The sequence below is a fragment of the Emydura macquarii genome, unplaced genomic scaffold (assembly GCF_026122565.2).
Source record: "Emydura macquarii macquarii isolate MOO-44397 ecotype Brisbane River unplaced genomic scaffold, CSIRO-AGI_Emac_v2 contig_1876, whole genome shotgun sequence".
NCBI lineage: Eukaryota > Metazoa > Chordata > Testudines > Chelidae > Emydura > Emydura macquarii.
In genome coordinates this window covers 21,040,093-21,062,623 of record NW_027132013.1, presented here as the reverse complement: position 1 = coordinate 21,062,623, position 22,531 = coordinate 21,040,093, and the positions used below count along the sequence as shown (strand labels likewise).

The 22,531-nt window shown below is 39.5% G+C and overlaps 2 protein-coding genes across 14 annotated transcripts in view; one reads left to right on the top strand and one right to left on the bottom strand.

The window, feature by feature from the left end:
• UBR1 (ubiquitin protein ligase E3 component n-recognin 1) overlaps nt 1-7,267 on the bottom strand; it is a 144,322-nt gene extending 137,055 nt beyond the window's left edge. For both annotated transcript variants that reach the window (XM_067557899.1, XM_067557900.1), the window contains exons 1-2: nt 7,173-7,267; nt 191-447 (exon numbers count right to left, since the gene is read on the bottom strand). In XM_067557899.1, coding sequence (XP_067414000.1) covers nt 191-447; nt 7,173-7,262 — 347 coding nt within the window. In that variant the 5' untranslated portion in view covers nt 7,263-7,267. The remainder of the gene's footprint in view (nt 1-190; nt 448-7,172) is intronic.
• A 7,893-nt stretch (nt 7,268-15,160) lies between these two features.
• Nucleotides 15,161-22,531, top strand: part of TMEM62 (transmembrane protein 62) — a 39,646-nt gene continuing 32,275 nt past the window's right edge. For 3 of the 12 annotated variants that reach the window (XR_010921642.1, XM_067557889.1, XM_067557888.1), the window contains exons 1-3: nt 15,175-15,420; nt 20,958-21,069; nt 22,253-22,390. Coding sequence is in view for 8 of the 12 variants with exons in the window: in XM_067557889.1 (XP_067413990.1) it covers nt 15,262-15,420; nt 20,958-21,069; nt 22,253-22,390 (409 nt within the window). In the remaining 4 variants the exon portion in view is untranslated. Of the gene's footprint in view, nt 15,421-15,648; nt 15,671-20,957; nt 21,070-22,252; nt 22,391-22,531 lie in introns of those variants that run through there. The other 9 variants (XM_067557892.1, XM_067557891.1, XM_067557897.1 and 6 more) reach the window with 7 other exon arrangements.

Genomic DNA, 22,531 nt, shown 5'->3' with positions numbered 1-22,531 from the left:
ACTTCACTCCTCTGATGGTTAGAAACCTGCATCTAATTTCAAGTCTGAACTTCCTGATGGCCAGTTTAGCCACTTACCCAAGGATCCTAGCGGGATCCTAGCAATGATACATCTAGAAGCAAAACTAATTTTATAGTCTATTATTGCTGCATTACCTCACAGGAAATATTCATGACGACTACTGCCTCACCTGCAAGAATATGTAGTCTCTCCACCTTTGAACACCTTCCCGCAGAGCTGAGATGCTCCACTCTGTCGCAGCTTCTCCATGCAGACGTCCGGGTCTTCCCCAAACAAGTACCACTCTAGAGAATCAAATATTGTCATCTGGGCAATTCCTTCCTCCTTCTCCAGCAAGGGGTCCATTTCAGCAGAGTAGATGCTTGGCACATACTTTGCCAATTGTTGTAAAAAGGCAGCCTCAAAGTCAACTCTCTCATCCCACCACTGCAAGAACATTAGAGGTAAAGAAATATGTCAATTGGAGAAACAAAATGAAGGAAATTAGGAATTTTTGTTTCTCCTTAAATATATTACAAAACCAGGGTCATTTTCCATCTCAATGATATGAAGTTCTATGCACCGGGAAAAATGCATACCCACATTTACAGGAGAAATTAACAATAGGAAGTAGTGTATATTTAGAAACTTTCGGGCTTTTAACATTTTGCCCCCAGCTATATCTCTGCTATTTGCTCCTATTCTAGCTTCTTACAGCTAGTGTACATGTAAAACTTACAACGGCACAGCTGTATCGGTATCTCCTGCCAACACACCACTGTCCACACAAGTGCTTATGTCGGCAAAATTTTTCACACCCGAGTAACAAAAGTTTTGCTGGCATAAGTGCCAATGCAGACAAGGCCTTAGACTCTGAGCAGTTGGAGAGGATCTGTAAATTTCTTTTTTTCACCTCTTAACTTCACACCTTCTTTCATACTATTCCCATTGTTTAATTTCTTTTTAAAGAGGGAGACATTTCTAGTGAACATAAGCAAAAAAAATACATTTGTCAGGAGGTAGTTACATCCATTTTTCCTATAAATACAAGTTATTTTCACAAATTATCATCCCTCATTAAACATTTTCTCTAGGCCTGCAAACAAAATACAATTGCATTGGAAATTGGAAAGGGCAAAAGTCTGTGATGGAAGGAATAGGTTGCTCAACTGGTTAGTGAACTAAAGAAAATCTGTCATATGAAAGACAAAAAAACCTTCACTTCTAACTGAAAGATAAAACCTAGGTCAATCCGATCACAGTAAAAAAAATATCAATGTCTGACCTTCTGTTTCCACTGATTATACTAGATTAGTCAGATTAGGAGCTTCCCAGGTTACTATATAGACTGCTGTATCTCCTCATTGGCTTTCACCAGCTAGAAAGTACAAGAATCTAGAACATAGACTGTGGTCCAAAGATCTCATAACTCCAGTACTTCAGAAAGCACCACTGGCTGAAGCTCAAGTAGAGATATTAGTATTTGCTCCCAAACGTATGTGCCCCACTTCTGATGCATTCAAGTCCAAGCAATTTTAGCTACAAGACACGACATTTCTTAGGAGAAGGAATTCTAATCAGCCACTTAGTCTAAATTATCCAGGCTATCTGCTACTCAAATCCATTCTATTGGAGGCAACGGTCCAGGCAAACAACCTCTGTCTCTTGCAAAATCACAATGCAAGAGTCTTATAAAATATTTATAATGTAATCAGCTTCAGCCTGAGACTTCCACCTCAGAAACTCTAACCATCAACTTCACCTGCATCAGTCACATGTAGCCTCTCACTTCCCTGTCAGAGATCACCATTTGTAAACCCAGGTGACTTGTAAGGACAAAGCCATAGAAAAAGGATGCCTAGCAGCCAAGACGACAAGAGGAAACTACCAAACTATAGATAGAATGGTCAGGCAGAGGAACAAACCCTCACTCAGATCACCTTAGAAACGCTCCAGCTTCATCAACACTGAGAATGGACAACTAAAACAGATTCTCCAAGAGAAAAGATGCAACACCAAGAGAAACACACCAAGAGAAAAGATGCAAAACAACCTCAAACCTCAGGAAGTAATGACCCATCCACAGACAAAACATCTAATCATCTAAACTTCAGTCCTAACAAAAACTCTAGATCAAGAGTGTGGCTAGAAGCACCAATTGAGCTAGTACCTGGAAAGTTGTCATAAAGGCCATGAAATAATGTGCATGCATATATATATATTCATTCACACCTCCCTCACAAACACCCATAAGACAATATATTAAATTATAACACCTAACTGAAAAGCAAATCCCTTCATCTATTTGTGTATCTAGTGAATGAATGTGAAGACACTCCTGCGCGTGCACACACACACAAATGTCAGCAAATTATTCCCGTAAAGATAGATGCTGCATCAGAATTAAGTTCATCCTGCTTGAAAAGAAATCGGCTTTAGTAATTTTTTTACTTTGCTCTTGTAATGCATGTTTATTTTGCACAGTTTCAACATATTCTTTCCCAATTTGGCTCATTATATCTACTCAACTAAGAAAAGAATGACCTTGCTGGGGCATGTTGCCTTTCAAAGCATTAGAATGCCAATGTTTAGTTTTCCTATGGCTCCAACTGTCCCAATCAGCTGTGTTCCGAAGAGACTGTATGTGGTTAGTTTCTGTTTTGTCTGAACAGAGCATATAAAATGTTTCTGGGAACATGGAGGTAGGCTTTTCTGACAGTCCACCAACATGCAGCACAGATTTTTCACAGAATTCAGATGCTCAAACATTTAAAGTATTCTCAAAGTTTTCAGTTTTTCCAAGGACTTAGATGTTGCTCTGAACATAGAAGGAAGTAGGTAAGGACAGGGAAGAGAAGGAAGAAAGGGAAACTCTTCTAATCAGCTGTCTTTTGCTTAAGATACTAAATTAATTCTCATCACTGCATCACAGAAGAAGCACCTACTACTTTAGGTGAAGAAGAATCGTCTTATGGTTAGGAAATGGGACAGGTTACTCCACTTCCAGCCTGACTATGAACTTCCTGTATATCCTTGGACAACTCACTTTCTGTGTCCAAATCCCGTCTGTAAAATGAGGATATTATTTCACATTCCAAACTTGTTACAAGAGTATATTTACTAATGTATTTCAGGCACTCAGATACTAGTGATGTGGGCTATATAAGTATACAGAGTGAGGGCTCACACCCTAGTCCTAAACAGATTTCTCACAAATATTCAGGAAGACTGACAATCTCTGCTTAGACCTCTGTAGCAGTGTCTGTGCTCAAGAATGAAATGCATTGGCAGGACTATTTAAGAAGAGTTTGCACACTCACTGGCTCTTGCCAATTAACATGGTGTTCCACTTTTATAAGCACAAAACTTAATATCCTTGATGTAAAGTTAAATAATCAAACTACTCTCCAAAAAATATTAAAAATTGCTTTAACAATTGAAAAATTAGCTATTCGTGTGACTCGATGGATCTATGTCAGAAAGAATTAAATGTAAATCCCATATGATTAAAATGCACTGATCTATGTGAATGAAATCTTAAGTCATCCGTATGCAAACTGAACTTCTCTTTATTTTTCTTCAGTGAGTTCAAGACTAGTGATGGAGATTTGCACTAAAACTTGTAATACCAGTGTCGTATGATTAATCATAATTTTAAGTACAATATTTTGAATACAAAGCCCTTAAAACCCTCTCTGTATTCTGTCTGCAGAGTCTTAGACGGTGATAATACAAATACAATGTAGTCTTCAGCAAGGATTTTTTATTCTAGCAGAGCATAAACCTTTAAACCAAAAAGTTATACAAACAAACTGAAAAAAATTTACTTCCTCATTCTGTCTTACAAAATGCGCATGAACCTAATTCAGATTTAGAATTAAACCCCCCAGCAAGATGTATTAACTGGTATATATAAATTACACACACGAGTTGCCAGAATTGAGGTTGACGGTGCAATACCAGTTTGGCCTTAAATCAGCCCCCTTGTGTGCATACATCATGATACAGTCTTTAATTACATGATCACATATTTTTTCCATAAGATCCCCGATTCATTCAGTGTACAGGAAGGGAATGAACCTGGGTTCAGTTGTAAAAGAGGCTGTTATAGGTAGGAACCCTGGATTTGTTGCAGATGTTGGAAAGTGTGTGGTGAATGAGGTAGGGATTTGCAAAAAGAGAAAGGATGATCTCATGGTTAAGGCAGTTGAATGATGCCCTGGAAAACTGGACTCTGTCCCTCTGTCAGCATCACAGAATTCCTACTATTCAACAGGACCCCTGCCTCATTCAGTAAATGGGATGGATAGTGCTCTGTCAGTTAGCAGCTATTCAATATTTTGTTTTACCCTCTTTGTCCTAGGCCTTATTTACTACACATTATGCAACCTCTGGCCTGAAGATTTCCTGATGGGCTTTTTCTATGGTGCTCATCACTATAGAATCTGAGTGCTTCATAAATATTAATTATTTTTACTACACTTCTGTGAGGCAAGAAGGTATTATTATACCCATTTTACAGATGAGCTGACGAACACAGAGATTAAGGTAAAAAATATTCACTAATTTTGGGTATCCAATATGAGGTACCTATTTTTAAGAGTAGTTCGCAGTATATAGCACTTAATATGTTCAAAGCACAGCTCCCATTGACTCAGAAGCAGCTATGAGCGCTCAGCACTACTGCAAATCAGACTCTAGTGTCTCAAGTCTGGCACCCAGAAAATGAGGAACATACCATTAGTGACCACCAGTGAAAAATTTGGTTTAAGTGACTTGATGAGGAACACCTAGGAACTCTGTGCAGAGGCAGGAACAGAACATATTTCTCCAGGGTGGCATTCAACTGAGACCATCCTCTCTCTTTCTGCAATCCCATGCCTCATTCTCCCACCAATGGGGCTATCAATAATGAAAGGTCTAGTGTAGACTGACCACCAGAGTTTTTGCCACTGGTTAGTCTAATCAGGCACTTAAACAACATAGTGGCAAACAAATCACTGGCCATCATTGTTTTCACCAACACAGCTGAAATTATGAGAGATTTCCCATTTCAGTTTTCCACTGTACGCAATCACAGCCATAAGAAAAATGCTATATTTTAAATTTAACGGGTATTCTGTAAGCTTCCTAGTGTTGCGGTTACTGAATCTGAACGCAAAGCAGAGAGTCAGTACAAATGTTGACTTTCAATTGATCTGATCTCTTCTCAAAGCCCATGAAGTCCTGTTCATGCTTCTGAGCACATCCTCCTGGCCACACCGCACTTTGTCAGAGATTCCAGTTCCCTAACCTGGAATTTCCAGGTCCTGAACATTAGTTATGCAAATGAAGAAAAATCAGAGTAGTGGCTGTAAGGAGTCATGACAGAGAGAAATGGGACAGACAGACTTTTATAATATTTTAATCTGTAAATCACAAAGTATCAAATGAGATTTCTGATTGCTATGGTAAAGGAATCCTCTCATTTAGACTTTGTCATAAGCATGTTATTACTTAAGTTATTAAACCATATACTGAATTTAAATCCAATGACACCATGTCTATTATTTTCTATTTCATATCATATTCTGTGAATTTGGGGCTGAGTGGTGAATAGCAGTCAGTTTGATCCTACTGCATTTTACCAATCACTTTAACACTCTTCTGCTATTCTGTCAAGCAGCTGGAATTCCCAACCCACACAAAAGAAACCCTAAGCTTGAATTTTATTTTAGTCTACAAAACAGTTGTTTTGCTAGTTAAAATAGAAGCCAATGGAACATTGGACCCCACTCTATAGCTCAGAAGACTCCCAGAACTGGACAGTGACTATCTTATTGGGTAGGTCTAAAGTCTGCTTTAGAAGCATAAGTATTGGATAAATGTGCAGCTCCCACTTAAAATGGTCTATTTACAGACTAGACTACTATGCTTTTAAAAGATTTCTCAAACAAGTATTTTCAGGCAAGATTTTATGTTTAAATTTTAAATTCAATATCCTCCCTTTATTTTCATTTGAAGCCATCAACTTTCCAGTGGGCAATGAAAGAAAATAAGATCCAGTTGCTTGGGCACAAACACTAATACAAACAATAATAATAAAGTGACAATAAATAAAGGGCCCCCAAATATACCTGCCCCAAAGAGTAAATTCCATAGAGCAACCCAGAAGTTAGCATTTGTCCTCCTTCATCTTCAACCTAAACGTAGCTTCTTTAGTGCATGAAGTGTAGTGCCTGACAAACAGGCCCCCCCCCCCCCTTACTTGAGCTGTGCAGATATAGAAAGATGGGGAAAAAAACCAGAGACTTTCAAAAAATTAGTCTCCAAAACAGAATCAACCTTCAGAGCAGAACAGAATGATGAGGTGGAAGATTTAATTTAATCACTTGCAGGAACTGATTCTATTACAACTGCAAGTAAAGCATTTGATTAGGAGAATCCTTCCCTTCCTTGACTTTATGAAAATTTTACTTCTTACTAGGGACCCAAACCTATACAAGAGACCACTCTTTATTAGGCAACCATTTGTTTTAACTGGCTGTTTTAAGATATTACTGAGCGTACCAACTACAACTCTGCTCCACTTTTACTGGTACACCACTGCCATTCTTGCCATGCCATTGAATGGCTGCTTAAGGCACATCTTGCGGTCTCTCTGATATACAGCCCAAGGAAATTTGCATTTCAGCAAAATATCTCCACCTCCCCTTATCTCAAACACACGTAATGAAAACTTTATTCGGCCTGTCACTGAAGACCACCTCTACTAGGCAACCGAAGGTCGCTGGTCACCTAACTCAGGCTTAGCTGTACGTACACAGGGCACGGGAGCCACCCTTACACGGCAGTGTGTCACCGGGAAACAGCCACTGGCCGTAGGGCAGACAATGGGGGAGGGGATAGGTGCATCCACACTAAGCAGCGGCCAGTCACACACACTCCAGGGCCAGGGCAACTCCCCCGAGCCCAGGAGACAGCTGCCGGTGCCACTTGCCCAGCGGCGCTAACCCCCACCGCCAGCGGATGGGGGCCCTCAGCTCCCGCCGGAAGGCAACCAGGGCTCCCACAAGCGGGGAGGGGGTCGGGCTCCCGCCTGCCAGCGCGGGGCTTACTGGGTCACCCCGGCTCAACCCAGGGGCCGCGGCGCGGGCGGCCCCCAGCGAGGACCCACACAGCAGGAGTCTCACCATGGCCCGCTCCTGGGGCTGCACGGGGACCCCGCCGCTCGCTCCGGCCGCCACTTCTGATCCGGCCCCTACATCGCCTCCGTCCGCCATTTTGAAGGCTGACACCGCTGCCAACCACTCCAAGCCCCGCCCCGCCGCCGCCGCCGAGCCGACCGGAAACGAGCCGCCGGGGCAGACAGGCCAAGCTACAGCGTCCGAATCTGCCTCCCGACAGTGTGCGTGCCGGGGCTGTCACTGAACATGCGCCAGCGATCTGCGCCTGCTCAGTCACACCTACTGAAGCCGCTGCCCTCACTCTGCCCTCACTTGCTCTCAGATCATCCGATTCCCGTACCCCATTTCCTGCTTCCTGGCCTGGACAGAACCAGAACGAGGAGGGGGAAGGGAATGAGGCAAGCCCGGGGGCAAGGGTCACACGGCTGAGGGCAGAAGTGGGGAGAGGAGCCCGCGAGGGTGGCCAGAATGGGACAGTGCCTCAGATCAACACCCCTTCCGTGGGGCTGTGGTGCTAAAGGCGCAGCCTAAAAGCCCGTGCCACAGGACAGCTCTTCCCTACAGCGCTTGCCCATAGGAGGAAGATGCACTGGTTGAGTTGACGGTGTGATATTAAACCGATTTTGTTGAACCACTGCAGAGCCCTGGTGGACACCCGGATTTTGGTTTAGATTAGAGTGATCTGGATTACTTGGTAATTAGGCTCATTTGAACCATATGTATTTTAACACAATCAAAAGCAAGGTCATCTAGGAATAAAGAGTGTAGATATTGCTTACAGGATGGAGGACTATCCTGGAAAGCAGTGCCTCAGAAATTGACATAGGGATTATGGCCAATAACCAGCTGAATGTGAACTCCCAGTGTGATCCTGTGGCTAGAAGGCTAATGCAACCCTTCTATGTGCAAGAAGGGGAATATACGGTAATAGTAAGGAAGTGATATTACATCTGTATAGAATACTAGTGAGATCTTTACTAGAATACTGTGTCCAAACTTTAAAAAATATATTGAAAATGGATACAGATGACAGTTATAAGAATTATTTCAGGCCTGGCTGGAAAATCTCTATAGTATGATTTTAAAAGCTCAATCTATTTAGTTTACCCAACAGAAGGTTAAGAGGTCTTTAAGTACTTCCATGGAGAGATTTCTAATAGTGTAGGGCAGCTTAGTCTACAAGAGACTAGAAATTAAGAGCACATTTTTACATGTAATTAATCATTGGGACAATTTACCAATTAATGTTGTGTATTCTTCATCATTTGAAGTTTTGAAATAAAGATTGGGTGTATTTTTAAAAGATCTGATTTAGCTCAAGATGAAATTATGCACCTGATGTAGGAATTACTGAATTAAATTCTACATCCTGTGCTATGCAGGAGATCAGATTAGATAACCATAATTGTCCCTTCTTGTCTTTAAATGTATGAATAAATGAGAGAAAAGGAGTTGTCAGTTTGTTTTTGTTGTTTAAAATTTAAAGCTATGTTTTTGTTAACCCGTATTAAGTAACAATATCCAGTTATCATTTTTGTAAAAAGAAAATCTTTAGTATAGATTGAACAACCCTAATAACTCTCTCTGTTGTAAGGTGGTTCTTTCATAGGAACATTTTCCCAGTGCCTTTCTGGGGACTAGCCCTTTATATCTGGCAGAGGCAAGAAGCTGCTGTTTCATAGCAGCCAAAATAACTATTCATAAGATAATAAATTGCCCTAACATTAAAAGTCTAGTTCCATGGTGAAATGAAGAAAGTAAGGTTGCAATTAAAAAAAGAAATAAGGCATACAGAAAAGCTAAAAGTGCAATGAACAGTGAGGACTTGATGAAATATAACGTAAGTAAGGCAGTGGTACAAAGAGTTATTAAAAGGACTAAAAAAGAGATCTGGAAGAAGTATTGTGGGAAAATAAATAAAGATACCAAAGTTTCAGAGGTTTACAAGAAGTTAGGAGAATGAATGGAACATGGAGTAATAATTTTTCTATTGAAGAGGTAAAGTTATACATTTGAACAAAGGAAAAGCAGAAATCTTAGAAAACATGTTCCAGAAAGTAAATAATGATGAGAATCCAAGAACAGATTTTTGGGGGAGGAAAAGGAAATTAGTTGAAGAAAAGGGAGAGATCCTAAGTGGCTGGGAAGATGATAATGTTCTAAATGAAAACTTAGGTATGCAGGAACCCAAAAAGACTATAGATAAAAGCAGAAACAGCCCTAAATAAAAATAGTATATGCAATATAATGCTTAAATTTTATCTGAAGAGAGTTGAAGGATTTTATTACAATTATATAATAGTATATGGGGAAAAGGAGTAATATCAGTAGAATTGAAGCATGCAGTGATAGTTCCAATAGGAAAGCCAGGCAAGTTACTTATGAGAACTGATGCCTATAGACCAAGTGCCCTCACATCTTGTATGGGTAAAGTTATGGAAAGAATGATAAATGACAGTCTAGTTGCGTACTTGGAAAAAAATTAGATGCTAAATAATGTGCAAAGAGGCTTTAAGAGGGGGATATGCATGCTTGATCATGTTGTAAGATTAGAAACAGAAATACAAAATATATGAGGAACAAAGTATATGATGACTTTTTTTGGACATTGAAAAAGCATATGATATGTTATAGAAGGAGGGTTAGTTATATAAGTTGGCCATGATAGGGATTCTGGTGGATAAGAATTTTTTTTAGTAAGCGGACCATACAGGTTAGAGTAGGGAAAGTCTTATCAGGTATCTATAGTATTGCTAAAGGGATTCCACAGGGAAGCATTGTCAGCCCTACTTTGTTTAATATTATGATAAATGATCTCCCAAAATATGTAATGGCAGGAATAAATATTACCTTATTTGAGGATAGTGTCCTATATAGATTAAACAGATGAATTAAAGTGGCTAAAGAGAAAATCAATTAAGCATTCACAGAGGTCTCAGATTGGGGAGATGCCTGGGATTTAAATTTTCAGTCTCTAAAACAAAGGGAATCATCTTCACTAGAACAAAGATTAAAGATTAGTGTAATTATAACTGTATGGAGAACAGGTGCAAGTTGTCATGCTTCCTTCTGTTTACAACCTTTGTTCCTTCTGTCTGCAACCTTTGTTGTTGTTTTCCTTCTGTTTCTGTTCTCCTTTGACACTAGTTTACTTCTGACACCATGTCATGTATTTCTTGTAGATGGTAGATTGAAAGGCTGCTATTAGCCGGACAGGCTTCTGTACCAGATATGAAGTAGCTACAGAGCTCCCATCTCAGAGACGTACATACTAGATGTGTTTACCATAAGATCCTTCAATCTTCTGCCAGGTATGGCTGAGGTTATCTTAAATAAAATAAGTCACACACAGCACCGAGTGGCCGAACAGCATAAAACAGTTTAGCATTCCATTATGCGTGTTTTTAACAGTTTTAAATTTCCTTGGTGTATTGTTTGATAAGAAACTTACTTGGAAGGGTTATATAGAAAGTATTACAAATAAACGTAAAGGTAGGATTAAATCTATTTAAAAGTATTGCTAGGATTAATTTGGGAGCAGATAAAGTGCTGATGATGCTACATGGAGCACTAATAAGATCGGTCACAGATTCTGGGTGTCAAACCTTTAGTTCTGCCCCCAGATCAGAACTTAAAAAATCAGACTCTATTCAAATTAAGGGCTAATTAATTGTATATGGTACATTTCTTACAGTACCACTGTGTGTAATGCAGGTAGCTATTGGAGAAATGCCTATCAATATAAGAATTAAACTGTTAGATCTGACATTTTCGGCTAAAGTCAAGGGAAATAATGCAGATAAGAATAATGGACAAATGTATGAGGAATGTTGAGAATTAAGTTGATGAAATGTGGCCTGACACAATAAACTCCCTTATTTACTTAGGGTTAAAGTGTGGGTAAAAAAATTAAGTGAAAAGGAAGGGTGAGAAAAGATTAAAATCTATAGTTATACAGCAAAAATTATACCTGGAAAATTGTCTCTCTGGATGAGATTTTAGAATTCTATAATTACATAAAGGGAAAGAAAGAGTAAGCCTATATGACTGATAAAGTTTATGAGTTTATATGTGGTAAATGGAGTCACCATTGCCAAATATATACTGATGGATCTACAGATGAAAAAACAGGTAGAGTGGGAGCAATCTTTTGGATCCCTGAGATTAGAGTTAAGAAATCTAAAAGAATATCTAATTTTGTAGCCATTATAATAGCTGAATTGATGGAACTAATGGTAGAATTAAACTGAATAAGGAACACTTGGCCTAACCCAGCTATTATCTTTTTGGATTCATTATCCAGTGTACTGGCAATTAAAAGGGTACCTCAGAAAGCAAAAGTGATCTAATAAATGATTTTTTTATTTTTTTTTAACAACAGTTAGTATGCTCAGGCATGAACATTGTACTAGCACATGCTGGGATACCTAGCAATAAACGTTGGATAAAGTACAAAATGCATTAAAAATGGAGAAATTGATATACAGATACCTTTCAGAAAACAGACATTTATAAATTTAGTTTAAAAAAGGATTTTAAAAGGAATGGCAAGAATTGTGGACCAAGAAGAAAAGAGGAAGAAGATTCTATGAAGTATGTCCAAAAATAGAGGATAATTCACTACTCCAAAGTTCTGAAAGGATCAGTGAAATACTCATATTTAGACTATTAATGGACATTGTGGTTTGAATAATAATTTATATTTATCAAATAGACACAAAGATGGACTATGTAACACATGTAAAGTTAGAGTAATAGTTGGTCACCTGATAAGGGAATGCAGGGAGCTTTCCTAGAAAAGAAGAATTTACGTGATTTAAAATGACAGTATACTATGAGGGGTTTATTGAGAGTATCAAGAAGATGGGGTAAAATTAAAAAAGTTCTGATATGTTTTTTTAAGCCTATAGTTCGGGGTAAGAAAGTGTAGTGGCATGAATGAATGAGGAATATAATAGGTGGCAGTTAGAGTCTCAACAGATGATTCTGCTTTGCCATAAAGCATAAGAAGCTGCTGCCTTATGCAAGTCATTTTACTAGTTGTTTATTGTGTTTTCTCTATTATGGTTGTTAAGTGTTTTGTTTTCCCTTAGCTTTTCTTTTCCCCATTCTTGACAAGAGGACTGTGTCATCTTTAAAATATTCACTGGTAGGGTAGTACACTATTTACTGGAATAGATGAAGCTCTTAAGTTTGCCCAAAGTCAGCAAGTAAACCAGATGCTTAAAATCTGTGTATTAATGTTGCATAATTTTTGCTTGTTTAAGTAATTGTGAAGATGGAACTGATTGGTAACACAATTACAGTTTGTTTTTAGTTTTGCAATCTTTAATGTTGAAGGTTATTTCTCATACTAAAAACAAATTAAATTATAAAAAAGGTATTAACTTTGCTAATGTTGAAAATGACATATTTGAATAATACACTGTGCCTTCTCTTCAGCCTATCTGACTCTTGAGTGCTTGCTAAATATTTCAGTCCTGCCATAGATTCAGAACCCCATGTTCAGTATGGTCTCAGCTGTGCTTTATTAGCCTAAAAAGAAAACACAGTGCAAAACATAGGCTGCAAGTGGAAGATGATTTTAGTTCATACTTTTGTCAAATCAAAACCAATTTTCACTTGATTATTCAAAGACATTTCTCTCCAAAGAAGGATATTTCCTTGTCAAATTTTAAGTTGCTACCTCCAGCTGTTTCACTGGCAGTTAAAGGTGACCTGCATAGGATTCTTAAAAAGTTAATTTTATACTCTTTGTTATTTCTTTATGAAAAATATTTGTTAAAGGTTTCTTCTTCTTTTTTTATATTTGAAATATCAGGAATGTCAAGTATGATTTTGTTTTACTTTTTTAGGTTCTCACATATGTTTCCTGTGAACACTCTCACATTAATTAAAGGTGCAGGGCTGGAATTAACAAAATGAAACAACAGTTTTAAACAGCCTGGCTAAAAATTCCTTTTCCTCACAGACTATCAGTATATTCAGTTTTGCTCAGTCCACAGTCTCTTGTGATGTACTGAATTCACTACTTCAATAGCTGTAGTCCATCAGGATAGACAAGATTTGAATTCCTAATGTAAAATAACTAGTAGAAAAATGTTCCCATGATTTAAAAAAAAAATCCAGGTTTTCTTTATATATCATAAAGAAGCAAAACAGCACACAAGTCCATTATTTTCCTTTGCAAGTCACCTTTAAAAAGAACTGGAAGAACACTTTTTTTCCATCCTCAATCTCAAAAAAAGCTTAGATTTAATCTTAAGCGTTATTTTAAGTCACCTTTAAGAAAATTTCAGCCTGAAAAGTAAAAGTTTCAGAAAGCAATTTAAATTATAGTAAATGCTGCCACTCCATCTATAATATTGTTATTGTTTCATCCTCTACATTAACCACCAGTCTAACGGAAAAGACACATGGTTTAAGTACTCAACAAAATAGGAATAGTCTTGCAACTTATTCACTTACATACTAATGAAGTTAATATGATTACTTGTGTTGAGTAATAATTACTCATATGAGTAAATTGAAGAATATGGCTGTTATATTGTAATTGGGACAAAGCAACTGCACCATACACCTAAAATGGTCCTTTTATTTCACTTATATCAAACTATTTGTATTCTAAGCACATAAGTATAAAAATGACAAATGTGTTCTACTGCCCTCTAGCTAACTCCCAACTTAAATGTATCATAATAACCACCAGCATCCTGCAGCAACAGGCTAAAGGTTGTTGGAAGTTTTGGGTTTATTTTAAAATGGAACTTATATCACCAGAAATTGTGTTTTGATACTTCATGCAATGAAATTGTATTATGATGTACCATTTTTTTCAGAGTATCATACAAATAAATTACATTTGATGCAACAAAATTGCCCTAGACAACAGACTTCTAAAGGTGGTGATCCAGCCAGGGGCAAAATTCAAGTCTGAGCTGCAGTAATGTGCAGGATACACACAGTGACTCCAAGTACTATGCTGGGGAGCATAATAAATTAAGTCAATTTGATCTGGCCATTATTTGTCCAGCAATTGGCTCAGTCCTTTAACTGATATTAATTATCCTTTTTGAGAAAAGTTAAAAAACATTCCAACTGCAACACGTCTGCCAGTCAAACAAAAGAGGTCCCCACAAATGTTGCTCTGAAGCAATTCCTTACCCGGGCCAAGAAAGAGATAGTGCCAATAAGTTCTAAAAGAAGCCCCAGGCAGCCCTCCTTTTTCAAGGAGGGTTGTCGCAAGAAAGTAATACAGAAGTGAGAGGGTGTGAGTCCTACTATTGCCAACCCCAAGTATTTAAAAATGGAGTCACTCCCTCTGCCCCCCAATTCATGAGATTGACTTAAAAACTAAGATTTTGAAAATAGTACATTTTGAGTTCTTTTTATTTTTCTCCTGTCTTTTGAGCCCATTGGGTGGAAATTTTTTTAGTTTAGCTAGAGTTGGAAACTTACTTACTTTTTTAAAAAAAACAGTAAGCTGAGGTATTGTCTTCTTCTTAAAACCCTGGGCCCTGGAGCCATAATGCATATGCTAACACAATCAACAGGGTTATAAGAAACACTCCAATTATCACGAGAGTTGGCAGTACTGATGTCCTTCAAGTATGTGAGCTGTACATCACCAGGCTCTGGTCCCCTGGGACCAACACCTGTGAGGGAAATGTCACACGATTATCAGAGACATTTTTGAATCAAGGATAACATATTTGCAGCAAAATCCTTCAGCCTGATAGTGAGGAAGTACAAAATATTAATTAAAACATGATGAAAGAAACAGCCTCCCACAGGGAAGAGACCTCCTTCTCCCACAATGATGTTAAGGCTTGGCAAGGCCTGGACTCAATGTGTTCGGGCCTGGCCCCATGAAAGTACCGAGCAACCTCCCCCATTGACTTCAGCGGGAATAAGAATCGCGCAGAAAAAAACAGGAGTCCTCCAAGAAAACCATAGATGGGAGGAAGTGGCGGCCTGACAAGCCCTCGCGCGAGAGCCCTGGCCGGGCAGGGGCGAAACGGAAGCGGTGAAGCCGGCGGGGTTGCCCGGAGAAGAGCAGGCGGCGGGCGAACAGCAGGTGGTGGGCCGGGGGAGAATGCTGCGGCTGGCGGCGGGGCTGCTGGCAGTGGCCGTGGGGGTGCTGCTCCTGGATTGGTACGGCCCGGCGGGACCCCAGCGCCTGGGCCAGCGTCGCCCTTTCGCTCGGGAGCCGGCCCCCGGGGCAGAGGCCACCAACCTCTTCTGGGTGGTGCAGGTGAGTGGGGGCGGGGCGGGGCAGGATCCCTGCCAGCGTGTTCAGGGGCGGCTGCGCTGCCCTCCCGGCGGCCCGTGCGTTACCATGACAATATCTCAGTGCAGTGGCTTCTCCCTGAGTGCAGAGGGTTCCGCTGAAGCAGTGCAGCGGGGCACGGCGGTGATGTGGCATAGCAACGTAGCAGTGAGATAGGGGATGGCCTGCCAACGGTGAGACATCATGGTGCCACACTGATGCACGACCATGTGAGGTGGGGACTAGAGCTGGCTGGACTATTTTGCATTTTCAGTCTCAACACGTTCCTCAGTTTTTGACCAGTTCTAGTGGTGGTGATTTTGCCCTGAAGTTTTGTGGCAATGGCCTGACCATATCATGGCAGTGGTGTCGCTTGCCATGTTGCATAGGCATGTCATGGTGTACGGTGGGAATGTTGTATCGAAATGTAATCGTGGTGCAATGTACTGAAGTGTTGCAGGCCCTGGAAGTGTTAATACTCTTGCAAGTCCAACTTCCTGGAGGCAAGATCTCTTAGCAGCATTAAAGTGTTACCAAAAATATTAGCATAGGTGACAGACCTATGTTGGAGTGGGCAAAGTGTGGCTCATGGCCTCATGTTTGCCAGATCTGCAAGCTGCTTCTGTTTATGCAAGTTGTTGCAGCTTTCAAGCTCTTGGCAGTATTGATCTTCCTTAGGCTAAGTTCTGGCATTTTTCCCCTGGTAAACTGGAAAATATTTTCCTTTTCCCAGACTGTAGTCTCTCTCTCAATTAACAGTAAGTGATGGAGATTGACCAATATACCAGATTGGCTGACTAGAGGACTACATCTGCTTGCTTGAAGTAGATATGCAAGATGAAGGGCTCAACCAGTTAAGTCCAGGAGTAATACCCTAGTGAGATATCCAAACTCCTTCCCCCCAGTGGTGGTGCTGTTCTGGGAAGTTATATAAATGAGGGAAATGGTTAAATTCCTAGCATCAAAAATTAATATTAGTTATTACTTCTAAATACAATTAAAACACTTTTCACTTCATATAGGGTTTTATGCAAAACTTTCAAAAAATACCAAATTGAAGATTTTGGTCTAAAACTCATTGATAGCGTCTAAATTGGGTTGTCATATCTAAGATCTTTCTTTGGCCTTCATTTTTTCTGAAGTCTCTTGTACAGTGCACATCCATAAGGTTATAGAAATGTTTAGATCCATTGGCATTTAGTGTTTTAATGTGCACCAATTTATGTACTTAAAATAAATGTAAGCTGAAATTGCTTCTGCTCAGTTATACTCTTCTGTGTAATTATTCTTCCTTTGGGTGTTTTGAATGGTTTCATCCACCTTTCATGTCTATTAATAGGTTCCTGTGTTTTTGTTATAGCTCCTCTTTATTGTTGATTTTTTTTGTTTTGATTCATTTTTTAATTGAGCTAATTGATACCTTTGACACTTTGCTTTTATTATGATAGGTTTAGGGATAAATTCTTCCACTATATGTGCTCAATAATGTACTAACTTCTGATGGTGCTCCTTGTGCATAACCAAGAGTGTTATTTGGCCCTTGTATACTCCCTCCCATTCCTCTTCTGTGGGTTTTCCAGATAAGTTACTTTTCTTCAACTCATGTAGGGCTTGTCATCATTGTAAAGTTAACTTAAGGTATAATTCAAGTGCTGCCCCAAATCAAATCCCATCTACATATCAAAAACCTTAATTCAATGTGTGGTGGTGCTTTTAACACAAGGTGACTGGCTCGTCATGCGATATCGGCTACAGCTCAGGTTAGCACAATTTGTCAGCTGCTAATACAATCACACTATTCAGTAGTCACTCTACAGATAACACAGGGGTTCCCACACTTTTTGCCTTTGTGACCCTATGTTGAGATTTATCCAGATAAGAACAAAGCAACATAGTTATCAAGAAATCGAAAGAATTTACACATTAAGTACATTATTTAGTACTCTATAATGTGACACATGGGCTTGAATGTTGCGACAGCTTCTCAAAGTCCAGTGGCATGGTGGAAATTGCACATCTAATCTCCAGTGTAACATAAAGAGTAGATCAATACTAAGACTTTATAGACACAAGTGCACTGAATCCAGATTCTCACAACTATGTGCTTGAGAATGGCACCATGAGTTTCAAAGCATATGTTGAAAATGCAGGATATTCATTCTTGACAGTGAACCAGAATTCTGATAGAGAGAATTGGGCATAAGTTCCTCACAAGAATTGATTGCAGGAAATTTAGATAAGCTGGCAAATCCATGTTATTAGGCTTGCACTGAAAGGGGTTTCAAACCCAGTCATACCTTGTCACATCCGGGTTGGGGGGAAAAAGATGCAAACTCTTCCCCCAGCTGACTGAGATACTCAGCCATCACCTATGTGGGAGGCTGAATAATTCAGTTGTGAGCCAGGAACCTGCAAAGCTGTGGGAAAGATTCATCATTTGTCTTCAATAGATTAATCTTCCAAACAACAGTTTTCTTCATGAATCCTGTGATTCAGTCACTCATCTGAAGGATGTGGCTGTTCTTTCCTTGCAGACTTGTATTCAGTTCAGTTTCCCAGATATGTCTGTGATATTGGCAAGAAGGCACATTTTCCTTTGGTCACATAGAAAATCAACTAAATCACCTTTACTGCAGTCCATTGCAGCTCATCTCTTAATTCAAAAAATCATCCCAGTGCTTGTCCTCTCGAGATAATAAGCTTCATTGCGGAACAACACATCGTGATCAGACCCCCATTTCTTCACACAGTTTTGCAAACATACACATGTGAAGAGGCTGAGTCTTGATGTAGTTCATAATAGTCAAGACTTGCTGCAAAGCTTCACCTAGTTCTGGACTCAGAGCTTTAGATGCCACTTGTTTTCTGTGAATCATGCAGTGAGTCCACACAGCAGAAAGAGCAACTTTCTTTAACTAAGGCATGCAGACCTGCTTTGTGGCCTGTCATAGATGGAGCTCCATCTGTGCAGAAGGTGATCACACCATATATTTTTGTCTTGCATGTAGCCATGTAGCACATTGAACATTCCTTGTGCTGTCTCATGTCTGGGAAGAGGGAGAAAGAACAGAATGTCTTTGAGAATTGCACCCTCCCCTGTGTATTTCACACAAGCCAAGAAATATGCATCATGGCCCTCAGTGCTTACATCAACTTGAAGAGCAAAAGCATCTATGTTTTTCAGATATTCTGCCAGTGTGTTTTCCTGATCTGCAGCTGTTGCCTCAATCCTTCTCTTCATTTTATTGTTGGAGAGTGGTATGCTTTGAGTTTGTTTGCATCGGTTTCTCCACACATTATGTTCACTATATCAATTTGCAGGTGGCAAAATCAAAGTCTCTCCAGTTGTGTGAGGCTTCTTGGCATGTGCGATGTGATAACTCACTTCAAATGATGCCTTCTGATCTTGGTCAGAGATGGACATGGCTCTCTTGAATTGTGAGTGTTGACATGAAAGTTCTTTCTGGGGCTGGAAAAGTTATCTTGGTTTTCCAACATGTTCCTTGTGAAGGGTTTTGAAGGGTCACTCAAAATTATTAGGCTTCATGCTTTTGGTAGATAACACTGTATGACATAGCATGCAGTTAGGCTTTTCTTCATTCTTGACCAAAGCACTGGTGAAGCATAATCATAGAAAGCCTCATCACATTTGTGAACACATTTCTTATCACTTGACTCACTGCTGGAGTTTAAAGAAGACACTCTGTGTAAAAATGAGTTCATTATGCCTCTTATCACAAAAGCCAAGAGGAATTCACTGTTAAGCAAAGGAGACCAGGACTTTAGGAAGGCCATGTGTGGTGGTGATAGGGCAGCTCAGAGACAGACTTACAATGATTCTTTATCAACAGAGTACTCAGGGTGGCATAAAAGAAGATATGGGCCCTGCCTTAAGAAGCTTACAAGCCACTGTATATTCCCATCTCAGAAAAGGCTATCACAGGCTCCTACCAGCTTGAGTAGAGAGGATGCTCTGTTGATAAGGCTGCTGGCCACCGATAAGGATTTTCTGGATTCAAGTCCCTCACCTAGCTATCTGCACAGCCAGACAGTGCAAGTGTTCCAATTGCGTCCACACAGCCACCTCTGCACAGCTAGTGTGTCCAGACCTGCTCTACAAACGCCACCCCAGGAGGCCACCATTTTGATCTACAAAATGATGGCCACTGCACAATGTGACCTTGCATGCACTATACCTTGCATGAGGTCATGCCATGAGAAGACTTCTGTTTTGTAGATAAAAATGTCAGCTTCCTGGCATGGCGTTTGTGGAGCAAGTCTGGACAAGCTGGGGGCAGATGGCATTGTCTTTCAGGCTGACTTTGGCCTGTTGGATCCAGGACCCCATCTGCTGATAGCGTGACCCCATTTGGGGTCATGACCCACAGTTTGGGAACCACTGAGCTAACTTTTTGGAGTCCCCTCCAGCCCATTGTTTCTACGAATGTTATTTTGTAGTGTGCCTGCTCCCTCTTAAGCTAGGCTAATTCAAGAAAAGTTAACTTGAGTGTAGGTAACTTGAGTTATCTCTACTGTGAGAGTTTTGTTTTTTAATTTCAATAATATTGAAGTGTTCCTGACTTTCAAACATATATTTACTAAATCTGCAATCTTATCAACCATGTATAAATCTTTAATATCTGCTTTATCATTAACCTACTTTAGTTAATTTCCAAAAGGCTAAATCCAACATAGCTTCTAATCTTGTGGGAAACATGCTCCTGACTCCCTGTTGATTCCAAAAGACAAATTCCAGGTCAATGTCTGGATATCAATCCACATGATCAGTATTCTGGCTGTTTTTATAGCCCTTCCTTTATCTGCGTGAACATTTCCTGCTTTGCTTTCTCCTGCTATCCTGCAGTTCTGTAAATATTTCCTGTGACATGTTGGCCATTTCTTTCTTAATTGTGCACTAGTCTAAACTGTCACTTATGTTATAGATATTTTGAATATGTGATTTGTTTTTTTTCCCCCCCCAGATGGAATAGCCTCCCTCGCCCACATGGTCACTCCTCCAGTTCAGCTGTCAGTTTGGCACATGTTGAGATTTATTCCCTTCTCCCATCCCTGGGAACTTCTGTGACTCTCATGGAGTTCTGAAGATCTCCCCAGCTTTCAAATTTTCGCACTTCAGCAACCTTCAGACTCCCCATTACAGCCAATATTTCTTCAGAGAAGGAGGACTGAAACTGATTCTAGATTCTGCTGATTCAGTCTAATTGAGACTGTACACTTTCTGTTTAGTCGTTTCAATAACCATCTTTTTCATTCTTGAGACAAGACTTTTGACTTGAGCTCTGCATGGGTGATTTTTGGAAATCCTTTAGCAAAGCTGCTGGAAACTTATCTGGCTCCTGGTATGACACTACTAATTTATTCCTCATGTCCTGTTTAGTTTTAGATGGCTCTTGCTTTGCAAAACCATTTAGAGTTGTTTCTGGCAACGATTTCTCCTTAAATATGTTGTACCTTAGTTTTTCTGTCAAACAATACCTTTATCCAATATATTCTTTCTGTAGGTATCAGACATTCACATCAGTAGGTTTCGGGATCCCAAACGAGTTTCTGACTTTGAAAAGTTCTGTTCTGAAACAATTGACATAATTCAACCAGTGCTTGTTCTAGTGACAGGTAAGCAGTTCAGAAATTTTACTTCTTACTATTGCCTCTCCCTTGGTAATACATTCAGACAAGTAAAATGTCTAGCTTCTCAAAGTAAAATGTCAAAGCTTAAGGCATCTTAAGTAATGAAAATCAAATTGCTGCTGAAAAATTATATTAACCCCAGGGAAAGATACTTTTCTATGCCCAGCAGAATTAGCTTTGTTTTAATTTATTTTACAGGTACAGGCAGAAGGTTATTAGTGAATTTTAGTGCTCATCACCACTGACTGTAACGAAGTGGTGCATATATTGGGTGCATTCTAAAGTTTTCTTTACAGTTTTGCCAGTGCACATCAGTCCTAGGTCTCAGTACAGATCTTATCAATTCATTTCACACAGAAGCTAAAGAACAAGCATCAGATTTGGTGGTGGAGCTCAATATATGTATATTCTGAGGGTAAAAAGAATAACCCTGTTCAATTATATAACTTTTTTTATAGTTGTGAGAACTCTTTTCTACTTATTTGCATTGCTCTTGTTCTTTGGACCATATGTCATATCAGGACTAATGAGAGAGACATATCTCTTGTCTATTGAGCAAACTTGCTTCCCAGACAGCTTTTAGCAGAAATTATAGCAGTTCAGAAACATTTAAAGCTATTCTTAGAGATAGTTAAACAATGTGCATCATTTAAAGTAAAGAAAGAAGGGTTTAAAATGCAGACTCCTGGGGAAAGTAAAATGAAAATGTGAACAAAAAAAGGTGAAATCTCATATTTTAATCAGTACTGAAATGGGCGATGACACATAGCTGATCCTCTATACCAGGAAATATAGCAGTGAACATGCAATGATATTTTTTTATTATTTGAGGATTCTGCCTTACTATTTTCAAAATATAACTTATTCTTGTAAAATCTTTCTCACTTGTAGGCAAGCACGTGGCATTATTAAGAGTGCTGCTCTGACATGTTAAACACAAGTTGAAATGTAGCTGATAGCCAAGCGGGATATCTGTAATGTAACCGAGAGCTTTATCTTATAGTAAATCTAGCACCAAATGGCAGTAGTCCCTACAGTGTGTTCACAGAAGGCCTGTCTTTGTATAGAGTGTAAGGCATGTGCGCTACATGCTTGCATCATATAGCGCTTCTGTATGATTTATGAAGAATGTACCATGTGGTTCAGTCTTGGCCTTGTGCACGTACAGGTGACTTAACAGATGCCAAAACAAAAGATAAATTGGGCTCAGAGCAGATTGAGGTGGAGTGGCAAACTTACCAGTTGATCTTGAAGAGATCAAGAGTCATGGAGAAAACCAAGTGGATAGACGTCAAAGGGAATCATGGTAAGAGACAGCCAATAAATTAATAGTTTAATGAAGGAGACAAATAATCCCAGGGAAATAAGAAACCCAATCTAGTCAAATGAAAATTGTAGGCTTCCTTCCACTTTAAGATGCTAATATTCCTTAATATACTGATATATG